This window comes from Sarcophilus harrisii, chromosome 5 (genome assembly GCF_902635505.1).
Source record: "Sarcophilus harrisii chromosome 5, mSarHar1.11, whole genome shotgun sequence".
In the NCBI taxonomy this organism is placed as follows: domain Eukaryota; kingdom Metazoa; phylum Chordata; class Mammalia; order Dasyuromorphia; family Dasyuridae; genus Sarcophilus; species Sarcophilus harrisii.
The window spans coordinates 209,384,828-209,403,451 of NC_045430.1; the positions used below are offsets into that span (position 1 = coordinate 209,384,828).

The 18,624-nt window shown below is 34.2% G+C and overlaps 1 protein-coding gene across 1 annotated transcript in view; it reads right to left on the reverse strand.

Moving 5' to 3' along the window:
- PTPRN2 (protein tyrosine phosphatase receptor type N2) overlaps positions 1-18,624 on the reverse strand; it is a 1,447,381-nt gene that overhangs the window by 894,001 nt on the left and 534,756 nt on the right. The window contains exon 4 of the mRNA XM_031937732.1: positions 8-125. Within this exon, the coding sequence (XP_031793592.1) occupies positions 8-125 (118 nt within the window). The remainder of the gene's footprint in view (positions 1-7; positions 126-18,624) is intronic.

Sequence of the window (18,624 nt, forward strand, 5' to 3'; positions counted from 1 at the left end):
AATATACCTGATTGAGTTGATTCCATCACTTGCTAAAGAATCAGGATGCCACTGGTAGATTTTGGGGATATTTTCAAGCTCCTGCTCTACTGTGCCCTGGGTATAATCATCTTGCCAAGTGAAACCTGTGAAAGGAGAACACAGAAAACTTTCAGCCACTGCAAAAGTTTCAATAAAGTCACTGAAAACCTGGATATGGGAGGTGTAGTTAGGGAAAATTTGTTGTTGTTGTTTGTTGGTTTGGTTTGGTTTGTTTTTTTTTTATATCTCGTTTTGTTTTTACTACATCTGCTTACTCTGTTAATCCCAAGTGAAGACCATCCTCTACTACAAATTTTTTATTAAATATACTTTCCCAATGCTCAAGTTCAAATGCTATCAAAGTGTTCCTCTCAAATAAAACAGTGGATGCTGTTCTGGTTTGAAGAGACTGGACTTAATGGAATTTTACCACTTGCTAAATACACAAATACCCTAAGGCTGATGATGGCCTTATATAGAAGAGCTATTCCTAGCCTTTATGAAAGATAATGAAGGAGCTTCCAACTAGAGGATTAGAGTCATAGGAAAAAGTTACATCTCATGAGCAATTTGTACACTCCTACACACTACTCATCAGATACCCTGCCCCATCTCTGAATCTCCAGGCCATTCCTCCTCCCCAACTCAATCTTGCTTAAGAGTCAAGCACTTGGAATGGAATAAGGGGTATTGTTACTGTGAAAGTAATTATCACGGGGCTTAATGTACTGTATCTGGGAGCCAATTTACATTATATTTATACTCAAATGTTATGACAAAGAGCTTTATAACAAGGGTGAAGTGTAGTTATGAAGGCAAAATCCATGCGATTATACATTAATTACATGCACTGCAGATCACATGATAATTATGTTCAGAATTACCAAATAACTCCCAAGAATAATTATTATGCAATTTGTACATTTTAGATCTTATGGTAACACTTTAGCTCTTAGAACTACCCCCATGCAATTATCCATAATTATCTAATCACTAAATATCATGTAATTACAGAGATATATTTTTATGCCCTGTACGAAAACACATTACCAAAATCTTCAAATCAAGATCACTGAATGTGTGTGTGTGCACGCACACGCGTGCAGCCTGAGCCCATGCATGCACAAGCACAAATGTATATGTGTGTGTATGCATGGGTGTTTATGTGTGTGCATGTGCATACATGTGGTGGCTGTGTTCAGATATGGCAACGATCTTGCTGAAAAACAAGTTCTCTGAGAGAACTCAGAGGAGACATAAGCTGCCTGCAGGACCCCACTTAAAGTCTTTTTCAAATGCAAATCTCACCTTTCTAAAGATACAGGTGGCAGGATTCAAACTGTTTTTACCTTTCTAAATCTTAGAAAGCTCCCAGGAATTATCCAGGATGGAAGTTGGAGGAAAATGTCACCAATCAGAACAATTTTCTGTAATAAGTTGCTATAAGAAGCTTTGTTTGGGACAACACAACTCCTCAAAAATCAGTCATTGCAAATAGGTAGTCAAGGAGAAAGATGCCACTAAGGAAGGAAGGAGTGTTTCACTGTCCAAGACTTCTTTAAAAAAAAAAAAAAAAAAAAAAAAGGCAGAACAAAATAGCCCCCAAAGAAATTGATGCCTTTGTTAATATTCCTGCTCCACTAAAAGACAAATTCATCTGTATATATTACTATTTGCATCATAATCCACAAAAAAACTTGAGCTCTTTGTTCATCTAGAAGGAGCTTTGAAGGTAATCTTGTTCAAATCTCTTATTTTACTGAGGAAAAAAAAAACTGATGTCAGGAGAGATTAAATGACCTATCCAGGTACCACAAGTGATATGAGACAGAAGGAGAATTAAAATTCAGATCTTTTGACTCTAAATTAGGTGGACGAGGATCATGGGCTGGGAATGCTTCCATAATCTGGTACACAGCCTATGCTCTGAGTATGCTTATGCTCCCAATTCAGAACTTTTAACTGCCCCATGTTGGTTTATTATTGATTATTCATTCATTCAATTTATCTAGAAAATGAAAGACTTCTTGTTTTTAGTTGAAACCAATGATATCAAGACATAGAGAGAAGGCAAAAAAGAAAATTAATTTCTCCTTGATCTTTGAAACTTCAGTTCTAAAAGAGGAGAAACAATTACACCTATACTCTACACATGGGATATAAGGGCTGGTCTCTAGAAATTTATATCTAGAATTTTATTTTATACATTTAAAAATATAATTCTGAGATGGGATGCATTAGATTTACCAGACTCCCTAAAGAGAGACCATCAGACAGAGAAATAGAGAGAGGTTAAGAATCTTATTAAAGGCTGGTAAAGATAAAAGTGGATTTTTTCCATCTAAGTTCATGAACTCTTTGCAAGCTATCCTATTGCCTAAGTGGTCTGTAGACTCAAGGTTAAGAACCACTATACTAAAGTATCCCTAAAATCATATCCACCTCTAAGTCTGCAATTCTATGATAGATACCTTAAGTACCATTGAAAACCACTAAAAATCATAAATACTAGTATAGAATTTTCTTAGCTATATTTTAATTTTAAGATGCCAGATACAAACATGAATTTAAGTACTTCTTGTTGTCCTGTAAGACTATTCCCCCAAATTTATCAGACTCCAATAAAAAAAGGAAATATTCATAGGACAGACATATAAGATGGTGAATGGTTGCATTCAAATAGAAATCTAAATTGGTTCAGTTACTAAGGCTCCCTGAACCTTGTTGCCATCTACCTCATATTCTATGAAAACTCCTCTCACATAGCATATTCTTTTCTTCCCCAGAGGGGCAGCTCATCTTCTCCACCCAACACCATAATATTGATCATATAGTTATTAAATTATACATGTTCTGATTGAGAAGATTTGTTCTACACTTCTTATTTTTCCTTTGTATATTTAACCTGTTATGGTTATCCTGCTTCTCATTAAACATCTATCAGTACAGAATTAAGAAAAAAGCAGATAAGATAGAACACATATTAGTCAATTTTCTTCTTTCCAAATAGAATTTCATGAGGCAAGTGCAGAGGAGAAAACTAAAATTGTTAGTTAAAATGAGGTTCCTGAATAGTCCATGGATTTAACAAATAAATGTTATTCCTTTTTTCCATTCCTTCTCTTTCTTCCTGCCTCGTAGATGAACTAGTCATATTCTTATTGCTAAATTATATTCATTTCTATTCTCTTATTTGATTCCAGGAGGGTGCCACCATAATTCTTCATATTGTCACCTACCCAGAAAGTGTAATTCTGTCTAAAATCTACCTATATATATAGGGAAGGAAGGAAGGAGGGAAGGAGAAAAACAAAGAGGGAAGGAAGGAAGGAACGAAGGAAGGAAGAGAGAGGGGAGGGAGAAGAAGTAGCAGGAAAAGGAAAAGACAGAAAAGAAGAAAAAAAGAAAGAAAAGAAGAAAAGAGAAGAAAAAAAGGAAATGAGAGAGGAGAATGGAAGGATCTTTATGTACAAAAAGCTCAACAAAACACCCATATACAGGAAACATCATACCAAGCTGACAGCTGTGATCAAAATGAAAAGTTGGCAATGTCTTGTTTCCCCTTTGTCTCTGTCGCCATACCTAGTGGATGCTCTTGGCTCACACCCCAATTATAACAATTTTGCTCTGCTGACTGCCCAGGATCACAGCAGGGCTGTAATGTACACACATTATTTCCATGTCACTTAAAGGGGTTGTATTGTAAGACATTGAGTTACTGATTGACCAGCTCTGCTGGAGTTCTGACTAGGTTGTTTATTTTTTTTTAGCTATGACCTCCCACAGATGGACAATGCCAACTGCACATAGCCTACGATCACAGCATCTGATAGGAAGAAATGATTCCTGTCAGTGATTAATGGGGAAGGGGGAGGTGGTGGGGAAGAATGGTCAAAGTAGAGTTGCAGGATTAGAGGGCCCAGTTAATAGTTTGTTTTTTTTTTTCCAATCCTCTTTTTCCCTTCTCTCTCTTACAGTGAGATTGAATAGTTCCAGATAACATGAAGATTGTTTTCACAAATAAGAAAAAACAATCTCTCTCTCCTTCTCTTCCTGGGTCAAGCAGGCAGAAAGCAAAGGGAACAGACTTCATCAGATTGTATCGGTTAATTTAAAATAAAATGGATAGGTTATCTGGTACTGAGGGAAGGAAATGATAGAGCCAGAGCCAAGCAGAGGAAGACCACAAGCTTCATGAGGCTCTTGAAGTTATGCTGCTCAGTTTTAACCCCTCCTGTAAAATTTTGCAACAGCTCAGCAAGTGACATCTTTCCAGGTTCAGATGAAGCCAGAACATTAATTCATGGGACCATAGATTTAGAGCTCAGATAGACCTTTCATACCATCTTGTTAAACTTCATCATTTTAGAGATGAGGAAATTTAGTGATTAAGTAAAATACGCAAAGTCATTCATGGTAGTTAGGGGGAAAAAAAGGTGAGATTTAAAGCCAGGTCTTCTCACTCCATAGTTAGGACTCTTTCCAAGGTACCACATTAAAAAAAATCAGATTTCTTGCTTTTTTTCAATACTTTTCTAGATCCTTCAAACGGTAATTGCTTCTAGTATGGAGGAGAATTTTCACCAATTTCATCTCTATCTAAAGAGAGTAGATGGTTGAGAAGCCCTATGTCTTTACTGGATTGGCATTTTCTTTTTCAATTATTAAGTTAGTACATTGTCTTGAGTCAATAGTTTCTCCATCTGAATAATGGAACTATAAAGTCTCTATCATTCTTTTAAAAAGCTGTTTAATAGGTGAATGAGAGGTAGAGTAGCCTAATGGATAGACACCTAGTCTTGAATCCAGAAAGACGTTCAAGTTTCACTTCTGACTCATCCTGCTTGTGTAGCCCTGGGTTTATTACTTAACCTCTCAGTGCTTTGGGTCATGTCAAGTTCAAGTAGAAATGGGGTCACTATATTGTATAAAAGGATCCTTGCAGGCAAATACTGACCTTTAAAAACCACATATTAGTCTTATCAATGTTTTGTTTTATTTTTATTTATTTTGTTAAATATTTCCTAGTTAAATTTAATCTGTTTTGCCCTAAGACATGGTCTGCTTTTGGCTGCTCAGAGTAACTCTCTAAATTATTAGATGTAGAAAATGTGCTAACCTACAGTGGCAAAGGATATTCCTCAATGACCACTCACTAAACCAATAAAATCAAAATATATACACACATATATATGACAGAAAGACAGAGGCAGTGACAAAGACAGAAACAGAGACATAGAAGAAAAGAGTGAAAGAGTGAAAGATATACAAAGATAGATAGTGAAAGAGATACCTACATATATACTTAAAGATATATAAAATATAGATACATTTATATGCATAAATATATATAGACAAAAAGAGATGAAATGTATGGTGTTTAAAAACTCTTAGTATAGCTTAAGCTTTAATAACTTCATATTTATAAATGTTACAGTTACAATTATATAATTAGAAAATTCATTTCAATTTATTTTATTTTAATGTTGTGAATTTTGAATAATACTCTTAATTTTAATTTGGAAAAGATTGGACACTGTAACGATATGTGGTTTATATGGTACTTTCTGGATGACACATGACTATAGACCATAGATCTATAGAGGAGATCTTGCTTGATCAACTAGGTCACCTGATTTATCTTTGAGAATTTTTTCTTGTGGAATAATGTCAAAATTGTCAAGTATACACCAAAGCCTCATTCTTTGGATAATTTTGAGGCTAGGAATACAAATGTAATCCTTTAAGTTTCTGAGTAGCAATTAATGAAAGTTTTTGCCAAGTTCAAAAAATAATTAGTGTTGTGCAGTCATGTGTTAATTTTTTAAAAGTCAAATAATTAACCTTTTAAACACAGTATTTTGAAAGTTTGTAGAATTTATATTTCTGAAGTTATTAAAGCTTAAACACTATACTAAGACTTTTGGAACAAGCTGTATATAAATATATGTAAACACAAAAATATGTATACACATGTATATAGTATGTTCCTGTATGCACTGCCTTTTAAATCCTCTACAATAAAGGCCATTTTTCCCCATAGCTTTTGCTCCTTTTGAGGAAGCAACCAGATAAACAAATCTAACTGACAACTGATGGGCTGACTCTCTTGTAGCCAGAAATTAATATCAGTCTGGGTCAGCTTCTACATGAGTTCAGTGCCATCAAGATTAATGACTTTTTTAAAGAATGATCATGATGAATTTTTCCTGTAAATATCTATACCAAATAGCAAGATATATTACGGAGGGCCAAGAAAATTTTTTTAAGGCAAAAACAATCATGCTTTCTTAAAGCATGCTCAGAGGTTTGTTCTTTGACATCTGAGCCAAAAATTTACTGAGGCCTAAATTCTGAAGCAACAGAGAACACAGCGAGAGGGATGATTCCTGCGTTCCCTTTACTTCCTGTGTTATTTCAGTCAGAAAATAATTTCTCTTCATTGCAGAGCCTGGCCCCCCATGCCATGTGTTGCAAATTGTTAATGCCTCCTTTAGCTGTCAGAATGTGCCCGGAATTGTGTATGATTGGCTTTCTTCCCTATTTTCACAACAGATAGGTCAAGCCAGAGACGTGACTTTCTCCAGCTGCTGTTCCACAATCCCCAGAGTCACAGCACTCAGTCTCATCTCCTACTTCCATTTTCGGAGCTCAAGGACACATCAAATGATGTCCGCATCATTTCATGTGTTTCTCCTCGCGACTGCAGCAGTTACGCAAAAATAAGATTGCTGTTACCAAATGCTCAGTGTGTTTCCCACTTCTGAATATGGTCAAAGGGAATGTTGTCAGACACTTCTTTGCCCAAGGAGAGCAAACTACAAGTTTTTACATAGCTATCCTGTAATAAGATCCTTACTGACTGTGATGGATACTCAAAAAAGGATTCTCTAAATAACACTCTCTGAAAGAATTAAGTGTGATATATTGATATATGTATGTATAATATATACATATATTCACACACACAAATATACAGAGCGATGTGTATTATAAATATAGGTAGGTATACATGAATGTTTATATACATGTATAAAGATATGTGTATATATGTGAATATATATTGATCTATCTCTTTCTAGATAGATTGATAGATATAGATTAGATAAAGACATATAAGCACAAATTCTACATAGCCCATATCTAAACTGAGTGTGATAGAACTTTGAAATATAAGCTATTTGATATTTTAAATATTTAGGAAAGAAATATTAAGTGGCTTTATATTAAAGATCTAATAAATAGAAAATAGAAAATAATATTAATGTTTAAAATTTTAATTAGGAGTTAAATATAACGAGACAGCCAATATTAAATTAAAATGGAGGAGAGTAATGAACATTTTGTTTAGCAAAATTTATCTTTTGGGGAGCCTTTACTAATAGGCAGGAAACTGCTTGAGGATCTTGTTACAATATTCCTGAACCCCATTCCTTGGTTATAGACAAATGAAATTTTAATAATGTTATATGAGGGAAAAAAAGAAGGAAGAAGTGAAGAAAAAAGAGACAAGGGGAGAGGAAGGAGGGGGAAAAGAGAAAAAAGGGAGAAAAGATGAGAAAAAGGGAGAAGGCAAAAGGAAGAAGGGATGAAAAGGTGGAAAGGAAAGGAAGGGAAAGGGGAAAGTTGAAAAAAAGGCAGAGGAATATTAATCAGCTAATTTATCTCAAAATTTTAAAATAACATTAGGGAAAATATATGTATTGGACTATAGTTAGATGCTACCCTATTAGCAATAGAATAAACAGCTAACAAAAAGGCTGCCTCTAATCCCAGTGTTATATTTAGCTAGGTTATGATGTTACACTACGCATCAATTCAGTGGAAAGAGATCTTTTCTAATAGGAAAAAAGGGAAAAAAAACCATTAAGCAAATAAAATAAAATTCTCATTTTAAGGCAGTCAGAGTGTTCAGTAAACATGAAAAGGAAATGTAGATTCTAATTGGATTTCCCAGCAAAAGTCCTTTGGTACACTTTCCATTTATTATCTTTTGTCCCTTGCTTCACATGAAGGTACCCTGAATTGTCACTAATTCTGACATAGTGCTACCTTAAGTGTGAAATTTCCTCATAATGAGGTCCTTGGGCTACCACAATAACTAAACTCACCATGTCTACTTCCATAATGAATGTGACATTCCACGAACATACATGCTTTCTATTTACAGTTTTCATTAATTATGAAATTTTATTAATTCTTCTTATTCTCAATCCATTTCTTAGTGCAAAAACCTTCAGTTTTACAGAGGTTCAACTATTTAATTTGTTTGTGGGAGGTTTTTATTTAAATTAGTAAACATAATCCAATCTGATAAAATTTTAGAGCAAAACAATATTGTCACTAGTGATACTTCCAACAAAGTATTGCCCTTCCCCCCACCTCTCCATGCCATATTATTTTTTTTAACTTAAGATATGTATGGTATGCTAAGACTAAGATAAGTATGTGATGGTTGTTTGAAACCTACTTGAAACTTATGATTATATTTAATAATAATATTTCATTTTTCTTGTTTGAATAAATGGTATTTCATGGTTTTTTTGTTTTTGTTTTTGTTTGTTTGTTTGTTTTTTGCTGAGGCAATTGGGATTAAATGACTTGCCCAGGGTCACACAGCTAGAAAGTGTTAGGTGCCTGAGTTCAGATTTAAACTCAGGTCCTCCTGACTTCAGGGCCAGCACTCTATCCACTGCACCATCCCTACTTCATGATTTTAATGGAAAATGATGTTATACATCTTTCTCAAAAACTTGTCCTGGTATCCTAAAGTCTTGGGTTAATAAATTTATAGCCTGCCGAAAGACAACGTTGGTTTAAAAATGAAAATATTGTTTGAATCTTTGTTTCCAAAGAATGCTCCTCTGTACTTAAAAGTAAACCTACAAAAGACACAAACTGTGTGAAACATTTGTTTAGGAATTAAAATCAAACAAAATGGTATTGACCTATGTTTATTCTCTTTCCTGGATAATGAGGTACATTCATTCTTCCGTTTTCTTTATTTTACTTTTTAAAAAGCCCTTATCTTATAAAATGATTTTAAGTACGGTAGATTTGAGAATCCCATAAAATTAGAAATAACAGCACCACAAACTTCAAAGGCAGGAATCAAAACATGGCAAAGGATGAGCAGAATTCTAATGAAGTGACTTCTTTGGCCTTTCATTTTTCATTGATTTCTGTTTTCTTGCACTCAGCACCTTGATGCTGGATTTCTCTAAGAACTTTTGGGGGGCACTTAGAAGAAATGAACTTCACTTCTTAGAACTAAATCAAACCTCAACCTACATAGTGATTTCTCTTTAAAACAATCCCTGAGAGCAGCATGAGGTCAAATGCAGAGGACAGAGGTCAAAGTAATTTGTCTTTATAGTGCTGGTTCACTTCACTCTACCTTGGATCATTTAAGTCTTCTCCAGTTATTCTGAAATTCTCCCCTTCATCATTTCTTATGACACAAGAATATTCCATTATGTTCAAGTACCATAATTTGTTCAGACATTCCCTAATCCCTTTTAAGTTCTTGCTCTTTGATACTTCAAAAATGAACATCTTAGAAATATTTTTATATATCATGTTCTTCTCCTCTTTTTTGATGTCTTTGAGATTAACAGAAAAATAAAATAAAATTCAATTTTAGAAGTAGAGAATAGAATTTCTGATATTTTATATATATATATATATATATATATATATATATGTATATTTTTTTTCTGGCAGCACAAGGACCCAATTGATCATAATTCTGGGAGGTTTTCAGAAGCCCAATAAAAACTCAGTAAAATTCAGCAGAAGCAAATTTTCCTTAGATATAATTTCAGGAAGCTGGTCTAGGGGACACCTATTTAGAATAGGGATCATTTAATGGAAAGGTCTCATCCAAACATATCATCCCATAAACAATACTTGTCTAGAAATGCATGGTCTACTAAATTTTATTGATTAGGCAATTAAAAGGCATCTATTTAACATGTACCTGGTACAGGCACATTAGTCTCTCAGTGTTCTATACTGAGAAGTATGTCAAGCTTTAAACAGTTTCGTTTCCATTCACTAAATTTTATATTTTAAAATTCAGTGAAATATCCTTATTATCACACTGGAGTATGAAAGTAATATTAATGCCCATTTTAGAAATTGAGTGGCTTGCATCAGTCACTTTTTAAGCATGTATTTTGTTTTGGGGATATATGATCAAATTTGGGATATAAATCTAATTCCTGGAATAACAAGCTGAGTGATAACAATTTAATTCAGCAAGTGTTTTTCATGTCCCTACTCTGTACCAGCTACTCTGCTAGACGCTAAGAATATAAATACAAAAATAAAATATCTCCTGTCCTCAAAGAGCTTATATTTTACTGAAAGAGGAAATATAATATTGTTAAATACAAGATAATTGATGTTTAAATGTACCAAGTTCTAAAATGTATAATGCTAGGATTTTTTTCTTCTTCTTGGAGTTAGAAAAACATAGGAATAGGGTTTGATGATAAAAAGTAATCAACCAGAAATGTTTCTCTCAAAAAAATCTCTTTATATATCCTTTTGGGTGAGATTCTGTGAAGATTTTTTAAAAATTATTTTCATTGTCCCTTCTTCAAAATGCCAAATATCTTATGTACCATTTTATAGCATTATGGGCATCTTCAATTATTGACACATGGAGGCAGATAGAAAAGTATTGTTTTTCCAGAAAGCAATTCTTTAACATCTCCAATTTCCATAGTTTTCCAGTTGATATTGAGCTACAAGTCAGTGCACAGTTCACAGAAATATGATTTGCGGAAAATTCATCTATACTTGTGATAATAAATACTGCATGAAGTTACCCTCCAGTAATGACACTGGATTTTGTGATATCAAGGTTCATTAAAAATTAATATTTTTGGCTGGGTTACATTTACTGATTAATTTATTTATTTATTAGACTTATTTAAAATATCCATTTCCCCAAGGCCTCAGGGCACATGTAACAAAATATAAACACTACTGACAAATTCAATTAAAAATCCTTTACCAAACAGAAGGAAAGAAAGGATAAACGTATTGTTGGGATGAGAATGACAAAGCCAAAAGTAGTGCTCTATTGGGCTTTAGTAACTTTGGATAAATCAGATCCCTACTCAGGGCCTCAACTTCCTCATCTGCAAAAGTAAAAGGACTGGACCAGGTGATTGCCAAGATTCCTTTCAACTTTCACACACTTGGTGATTCAGCTACAAAGAATGATATTTTTGCTCTTTCTTACATAGGATAATTCATCTATCTCTTTGAACTTCCTGTCTTCCAGACCTGACAGTCTCTCTCTCCTGACTTTTGCCTCTTTACTTCCCTTACTTCCTTCAAGAATTAGCTCAAATGCTACCTTCTGCAGGAAACCCTAGCACCTCAGCCTATTACCTTTTTTTTTAATGAAATGACCTTCTATCTCTATCTATATATCTTATATGTACATAGTGATTTATATATTCTCTCCTTCATTAGAATGTAATCTCCTTGAGGGCAAAATATGTATTATTTTTCCTTTCTTAGTATCTATAGCACTTAACATAGTGCCTCACACATAGTAGGTGCTTATAAATTCTTATTAACAGATAGCTATGAAATTAGGATAATTAAAGGTTTTATTTTGAAAAATAAGACCAAGAATAGTATACAAAAGGCTATTTATGATTATTTCAGAGAGGGATTGGGATCAGGGATATTGTTGAAATAATAATCCATAAATACTTTTGGAATTTGGTGGGACATCTAGTTGGGACACTTGATAGAGTGCCAGACCCAGAATTCAAATGCAGGCCAAGACACTTACTAGCTGTGTGACTGTGGATAAGTCACTTAACTTTATTTGCCTCAGTTTCCTCATCAGTAAAATGAACTGGAAAAAGAAATGGCAAACCACTTCAGTATCTTTGCCAAGAACACCCCAAATAGGATATGAAGAGTCAGACAAAACTGAAAATGACTAAGCAATTAAAAAAAAAAAACATTTTTGGAGATTTTAGATGAGCTCAGTGGAACTGAGAATTGCGTCTGGAGTCAAGAAGACCTAAGTTCAAATCCAGCCTTAGAAACTTATTACTTTTGTGACCCCGAGCAAGTTACTGAATATCTGCTCATTCTTAAATTAGACAGAGATAAATGATGATAGCAAGATATATTCAAGTAGTATATCAGAGGAAAAGGCAAGGGTAGATACAATTATTGGTGATAGGAATGTGTTTTTAAATGCAACAAAAAGTAAATTCAAGGGAACTGGAAGCTGTAGAGCTTAGATGATCATAGAAAAGAGAGACTTTCTAAAAGGAGATTGGCAGAGGAAATGTCATTGAGGAGGCTATCTTCCAGGCTTAATAGGATATATGTTGTGAGAACCAATCCCTTGACTGGAAGTAAGGAAGATAAGACCGATAGGTCAATAAATTTATGGCTAGTCAACTTTGTACTCATCATATAAAATATGATTCATGTAAATTGAAAATAATTTGGTTATTATATATTATAGTCTTATTTTATCAATGAATTTGTAGATAAACTTTTCCCAACCAGATATTGACTTTAGAATAAGGCAAAAAGGAATGGGATGAAGAAAATAAAATACATAACAGAATTACATTCACCTCAGGCATGACAGCAATTTGGTAGCCCAGGCCCAGCAGTACTACTAAGCCAACAGTAGATTTGATGTGGAGCAAGACTTTGATTATAGATAGGCCAAGGGTCAAGACATTATTAAAATCATTAATTAGAAGTGAAGTGGCATGGTTAAAAATAGCATTCTAATATATATATAGATATATAGATATAGATACTCCTGTCAAAAGTAAACTTTTTAAGTTATACCACAACTTGTTTATCCCTTCCCTGATTGATAGACATGCCCTCAATTTCCAATTTTTTGCAAACATAAAAAGAGCTGCTATAAATATTTGGTACAAAAATAATTTTCCATTAAAAAATCTCTTTGGGATACAGAGTTAGTAGTGGTATTGCTGGGTCAAGAGATATGCACAGTTTTATAACCCTCTGGGTACATAGTTCCAAACTGCTAGCTAGAATAGTTGAATCAACACACAACTCCAAAATAGTGCATTACTGTTCCATTTATTCCCTTCACTTTCAACACTTTTCATTCTCCTTTTCTCTCGTAGGAGCCATTCTGATAAATGTAAAATGGTCCCTCGGTGTTGTCTTAATTTGCATTTCTCTAATTAATGGTGATCTGGAACTTTTTACTTATGACTATAGATGTCTTTGATTTCATCATCTGAAGACTGTTCATATCCTTTGGCCATTTATTTATTAGCTGGAGTTGGGAACTCATTGAACCATTCTGGAGAGCAATCCAGAACTATGCCCAAAGAATTACAAAATTGTGTATAAAATTCCTATCCTTTGACCCAGCAATATCACTGCTAAGTATATATCCCAAAGATATTCAAAACAAAGGACAAGAACCTCTTTGTAAAAAATATAGCATATCTTTTTTCTAGTAGCTAAGAAATGGAAATCAAAGGAATGCCCATTAATTGGTAAATGGTTAAACAAGCTATGATCTTTTATTCTAATAGAATAGTATTTTGTTATAAGAAATGACAAATAGGAGGCTTTTAGAAAAATCTGCAAAGACTTAAATGAACTGATAGAACAAGAAGAAAACAGCACAAAGTAATAGCAATACTATTTAATAGAGAACTGTGAATGACTTGGCTATTCTCAGCAATACAACAAAACACGTTTCCAAAGGACTAATAATGATGTGTATTGTCTTCAGAGAAAGAATTGATATTGTTTGGATAAAAGACTAAAGCATGACATTTTTCCACTTTCTTTTTTTATTTTGTTATATTCTTCTTATGCAAAATAACTAATATGGAAATATTTTTACATAATTGCATGTTTAACCTATATAACTGCTTATCATCTCAGAAAAAGAGAAGGAAAAAAAGGATAGAATTTGAAACTCAAATCTTTAAATAAAAATGTTTTTTAAAAGTCTCTTTTGCTTCTGACCACTGCTTCCTTTAATTCATCCTATCTTTTTATCATCACCCCCTTTCTTTTATGCCTTTCCACTTTACTTCCCTGTTGGGTATGATAAATTTTTGTACCCAACTAGGTATGTCTGTAACTATATCCATATCTATCATCTATGGATCTTATCTTTTTCCCTCTTTGAATCTATTCTGAAGAAAATAAAGTTTAAGTACCTCCTTCCATTTCCCTCTCCCCTATAAAAACTCTTACTTACATATTTATTTTATGTGAGATAACTTCCCCACATTTTCCCTCTCCCCTCTCCCTTCTCCTAGTACATCCTTCTTTCTTACACTTCCATTTTTTGAAATTATCCCAACATTTTTCATACCCATGTTCTTTTTCTATGTAGACTCAATCTAATTGCCATAATAATGATAAAATTTTCACGGGCTATATGAATCATCTTCCTATATAATAATATAAAAAATTAAATCTTAATAAGCCCCTTATGATTTCTTTTTCACATTTAACTTTAAGTTAAGAGTATACATTTAACATTTAACCTCATTTAATCTTTATAAGAAACCTAGGAGATATTTGCTATTATTGTTCTCATTTTACATATTAGACTCTGAGGCTTAGACATATTTGCTCAGGGTCACATTGCTCAAATCCACCAAATGTGGATCAAATCAAAAGAGCCAAATTTAAGAGTATACTTATGTTTTTAAAGGAGAACGAATTTTTTAAAAAAAAATTTTTATAAACATGATGTGAATAACTGTGTATTTCAGTTGGCTTGGGATTTTAGAAATATTAAGACTGGGAACACCTTAAGATGTCATATATTTCCACTTGACCTGCAATTTACCTATGAAAATTGTCTTGAAAATGTGATCATGTGATTTAGTAGATAGATGGCTAAACTTGGACTCAAAAAGACACTGGCTAAAGTTCTAATCCATGCTACTTGTGAAGCCATGAGGAAATCTATAAATTTCTCAATGTTCCAGGTGACTGGAAGAATGCAGTTGCAGAACAGATATTTATCTGCATTGGGAGAGGAAGATTCTGTGCTTAGAGTTCTGTGTGCTGGTGAAATTATGAATTCAGTCCAAAAACAAAGAAAGAGCAACAATAAAATTAATCTGGAAACAACATTACAAAAAGAGAAAACTTAACTGACATTCTGAAAATACTTTATCACAATGTCACCTATTTTAGCATAATAATATTTCTGGGAAGACCTTTATTTTAAAGAAGGGTAGAAAACATTTTGTCAACAAAGAGATCACCATAAAATCAGCTGCAGAGAGATTCAATGAAGAGTGAAGTGAGAGTAGATTGAAGCTTCAGGAAAGAGAATATTTGATCCATAATATAGCCCACTGATAGTGTAACTCTGGGAGAGAGGGGGAGAAGAGAGGGGGGGAGAGAGAGGGAAAGAGGGAGGGAAAAAGAGAGGGAGAGAAACTAATTTTCCTTTGTCCACTGCATCATATACATTGCATGCAACTAATTTTGGTGGATGGGGGCACTTTCAATTATGCTCACAAACAAACGAAAGAGGGACCACTTAGAAAAAAAAAAAACATTAACCTAAGTTTACAGCTAAGGCTATCAGAAACATATCAGCAAAATCCAAAGATACAGTCAATGTAGTGGGAACTCTGAAATCTAAGAAAGGTTTAGATAAATATAGAGAGGTCAAGAAGAACAGGAAAAGAGAAAATACTTATTGATGGTAAATAAATGTACCTTATATCTTAAGGTACTTTTTACAAGTCAAAACAGCACATAGGACAATAAACAGTAAACAATACTTCACTTAAGTGAAACAGCAAGATGTGAAGAAACATCATATCCTAGGATGGGTACTTGTTATAATGTATTATCATATTTATTGTATTATATCATATCACTAATGTTATATTGCTATATTAATTGTATATATATATTATAATTCTTTAAAACAAGGTAACATCTTCTTTAGCAAATATAATTTTAGGTCAGAAATTTGTCACATTGGAAAATTAGGGTTATCATGATATTGGGGAAATAAATTTTTACTACAGTTGAGAGGAATCAAGTAAGGTAGATAGAGGGTCTTCATCTTAATCCTTATGAGTTGAGGTAGAATAAGCCAAAGATTAAAACAAGGATGAAAACCTTGGTGAGAATGATCAAAAGGTGACAAAATTCAGAAGACGGTTCTATGATCATTTTGGGGGGGGGGGGGCAGGAATCCTCATACACATGTGGTAACAAGGCATGAAATTATTCTTGACAATTTCAGTGTTATTCTGGGGGACAATACACAGTCCTCTTCAGTCTAGTGAAAAAAAAGGAATGAGAATAAATGTGTAGCAGGCACATTAACTCTTCACATCCCTTTAAAACAATTTCCTGAATGGCAGAATTCACTAGCAGATTTTTAAAATAACAAAACCACTATTGGCAGTAGAATAGTTGTCTACGTAATCTGCTGAGATCTGCATGTTAAGAAATTTGAGAAATGTTTATTCTATGAAATATTAATTAACACTCTCCTCCTCCAATATTCCCCACCACCATCACCTGAGATAAAAGAAAGAGATTAGAACACTGGATTTGGGGATCAAGAAGAAGCTTTTCTCTCCAGTGTAAATTATTTAACCAGTTGAAGCATCTTAACCTTTTTTTTATTCCTTTAAAAATCAGATCAAATTTCCCCTATGAAAGAGGTTTTTATAGATTCCTCAGTACCAACATTATTCCTACCACAACCACCACCAATCACAACACACACACACACACACACACACACACACACACACACATCATTATTACCACCAGCAGCAGCAGCATCTGTTAATGCCCCCATTTTAGATTGTTTACATCTACTGTGAAGATATCATATATATATACCTCATTATTTATGTCTACTTTATTAAAACATAAATTCCCTAAATGCAGAGTTTTTTTCCTGGCCTTTCTTAAAATCTTCAGGTATTTAACAAAATATCTGGCTCTTATTTAAGTGTTTAATAAATGTTTTTTGACTAAGTGACTGTAGGTTGTTCTGTAAAAATAGTTGGATTAAATGACCTTTAAGGACCAAACTCTTCCAGCTTTAAATTCTATGATTATATCATCTTCAGATTTAGCATCCTCTTGCCCCAAACCCCACCATCAATGATGCATATTAAAGGCTGGTTATAAATTTGGTGAAAATCAGAAAACAATAAAGGCAGAAAATCCAATTTGTATGTGTTTTAAAGTTCTTAAGCAGATCTCTGTACACAGCTTTCAAAGTTGCCTTCAGCTAGCAGAGCCCATAACAATTAACATTTACCTAGCATATTTAGCCCAGGGGTCCTCCACATTAAGCCTTTCATCATTTGAACTCTACAAGCAAGATCTCTATACAGCATCTCTCTAAAACATGAACACTTTAGGGGCAAAAGAGGAAGATAAGTGAGTGGTATGAGTAGCTAGAGAGGCTGACCATTTGGGACAGATCTCAGCAGAGACCTTGCTCAAAGGCCCACTGCTTCCGGCGCCTTCATCAGTTTTAACACAAATGCCCTTCTCACTGGAGAAGGGTGGGTCGAAAGCAAAGGTCCCCCTGCCACTTGCCAATGCTAAGCAGCATGGTTCTCTGGTTGCCATAGCAACCACAGGTCTAGCTCACTATGCAACCCCCAGAATTCTCTGCCACTTAAGAGGGGGTGGAAATTCGATAAACACAGAGCACCCTGTGGCCTGACAGATTTAACTCACTCTCCTCTCACCTCTGCTGCAATAGGATCAGAGCAATAACAACAGAACTCGACCACACCACATGGGCAAACCTCCCAGTGCCAATTACTAGCAGGAAAAACAAAATCATTGCTGTGCCTCTGGGTAGCAAGTGGTATCACCATTTGAAGCTCTCAGCCTAAAACAGCTTACTTGGTGGTAGGAATGGAATCTTGCTTAAGGATATTACTGATCACATTGCTGCTAAATTAGTGATAGACTATTGGGTGGTTTGTATCAGCCTCAGGTCAACTGGTCCTGCCGTCACATTCCTGGCCATCTCCCAAGCTCATTTCTATCACTGGAGATCACAGATCAATAAGTGACAAGCTCTTCCAAAAAATAAGAGATATGACAGAGTCTGCACACTAATTTGTCTCTGGGCACTCCCTAACCATGAAAGAGGACAATCCAGAAGTAATTTTGGCTGTAGAGAACAAGAAGGGTGAAGAAGGCTGACATTCCTAGAAACTCCAGAGTCAAATCTCAAAAAATAGAAGAAAGATAGGAAGGAGAGAAGGTAAGCTGAGGAGCTTTTAGTGGCGTTCATAAACTAATAGCAAACTGCAACTTTTCCTGTAGATAAATGCTCTCATCTGCCAACATTTACCTAAATAACATGATATGCAGATCAGTTAGAGGAAACTCAATGTATCTTAAATCCCCAAATTACAAAATTCAAGTTACTTCCAATTTGATCTAAACTCTATTTCTCCTGACATATCTTTTAATCGCATCACTTTTCTCCTTGTAATCCAAGCTTAAAATCTCTGATCTCTACCAAGAAGGCAGCCTGGCCCAGGTGAATGTTGGTTTTGGAAGCAGAAAAAACTGGGT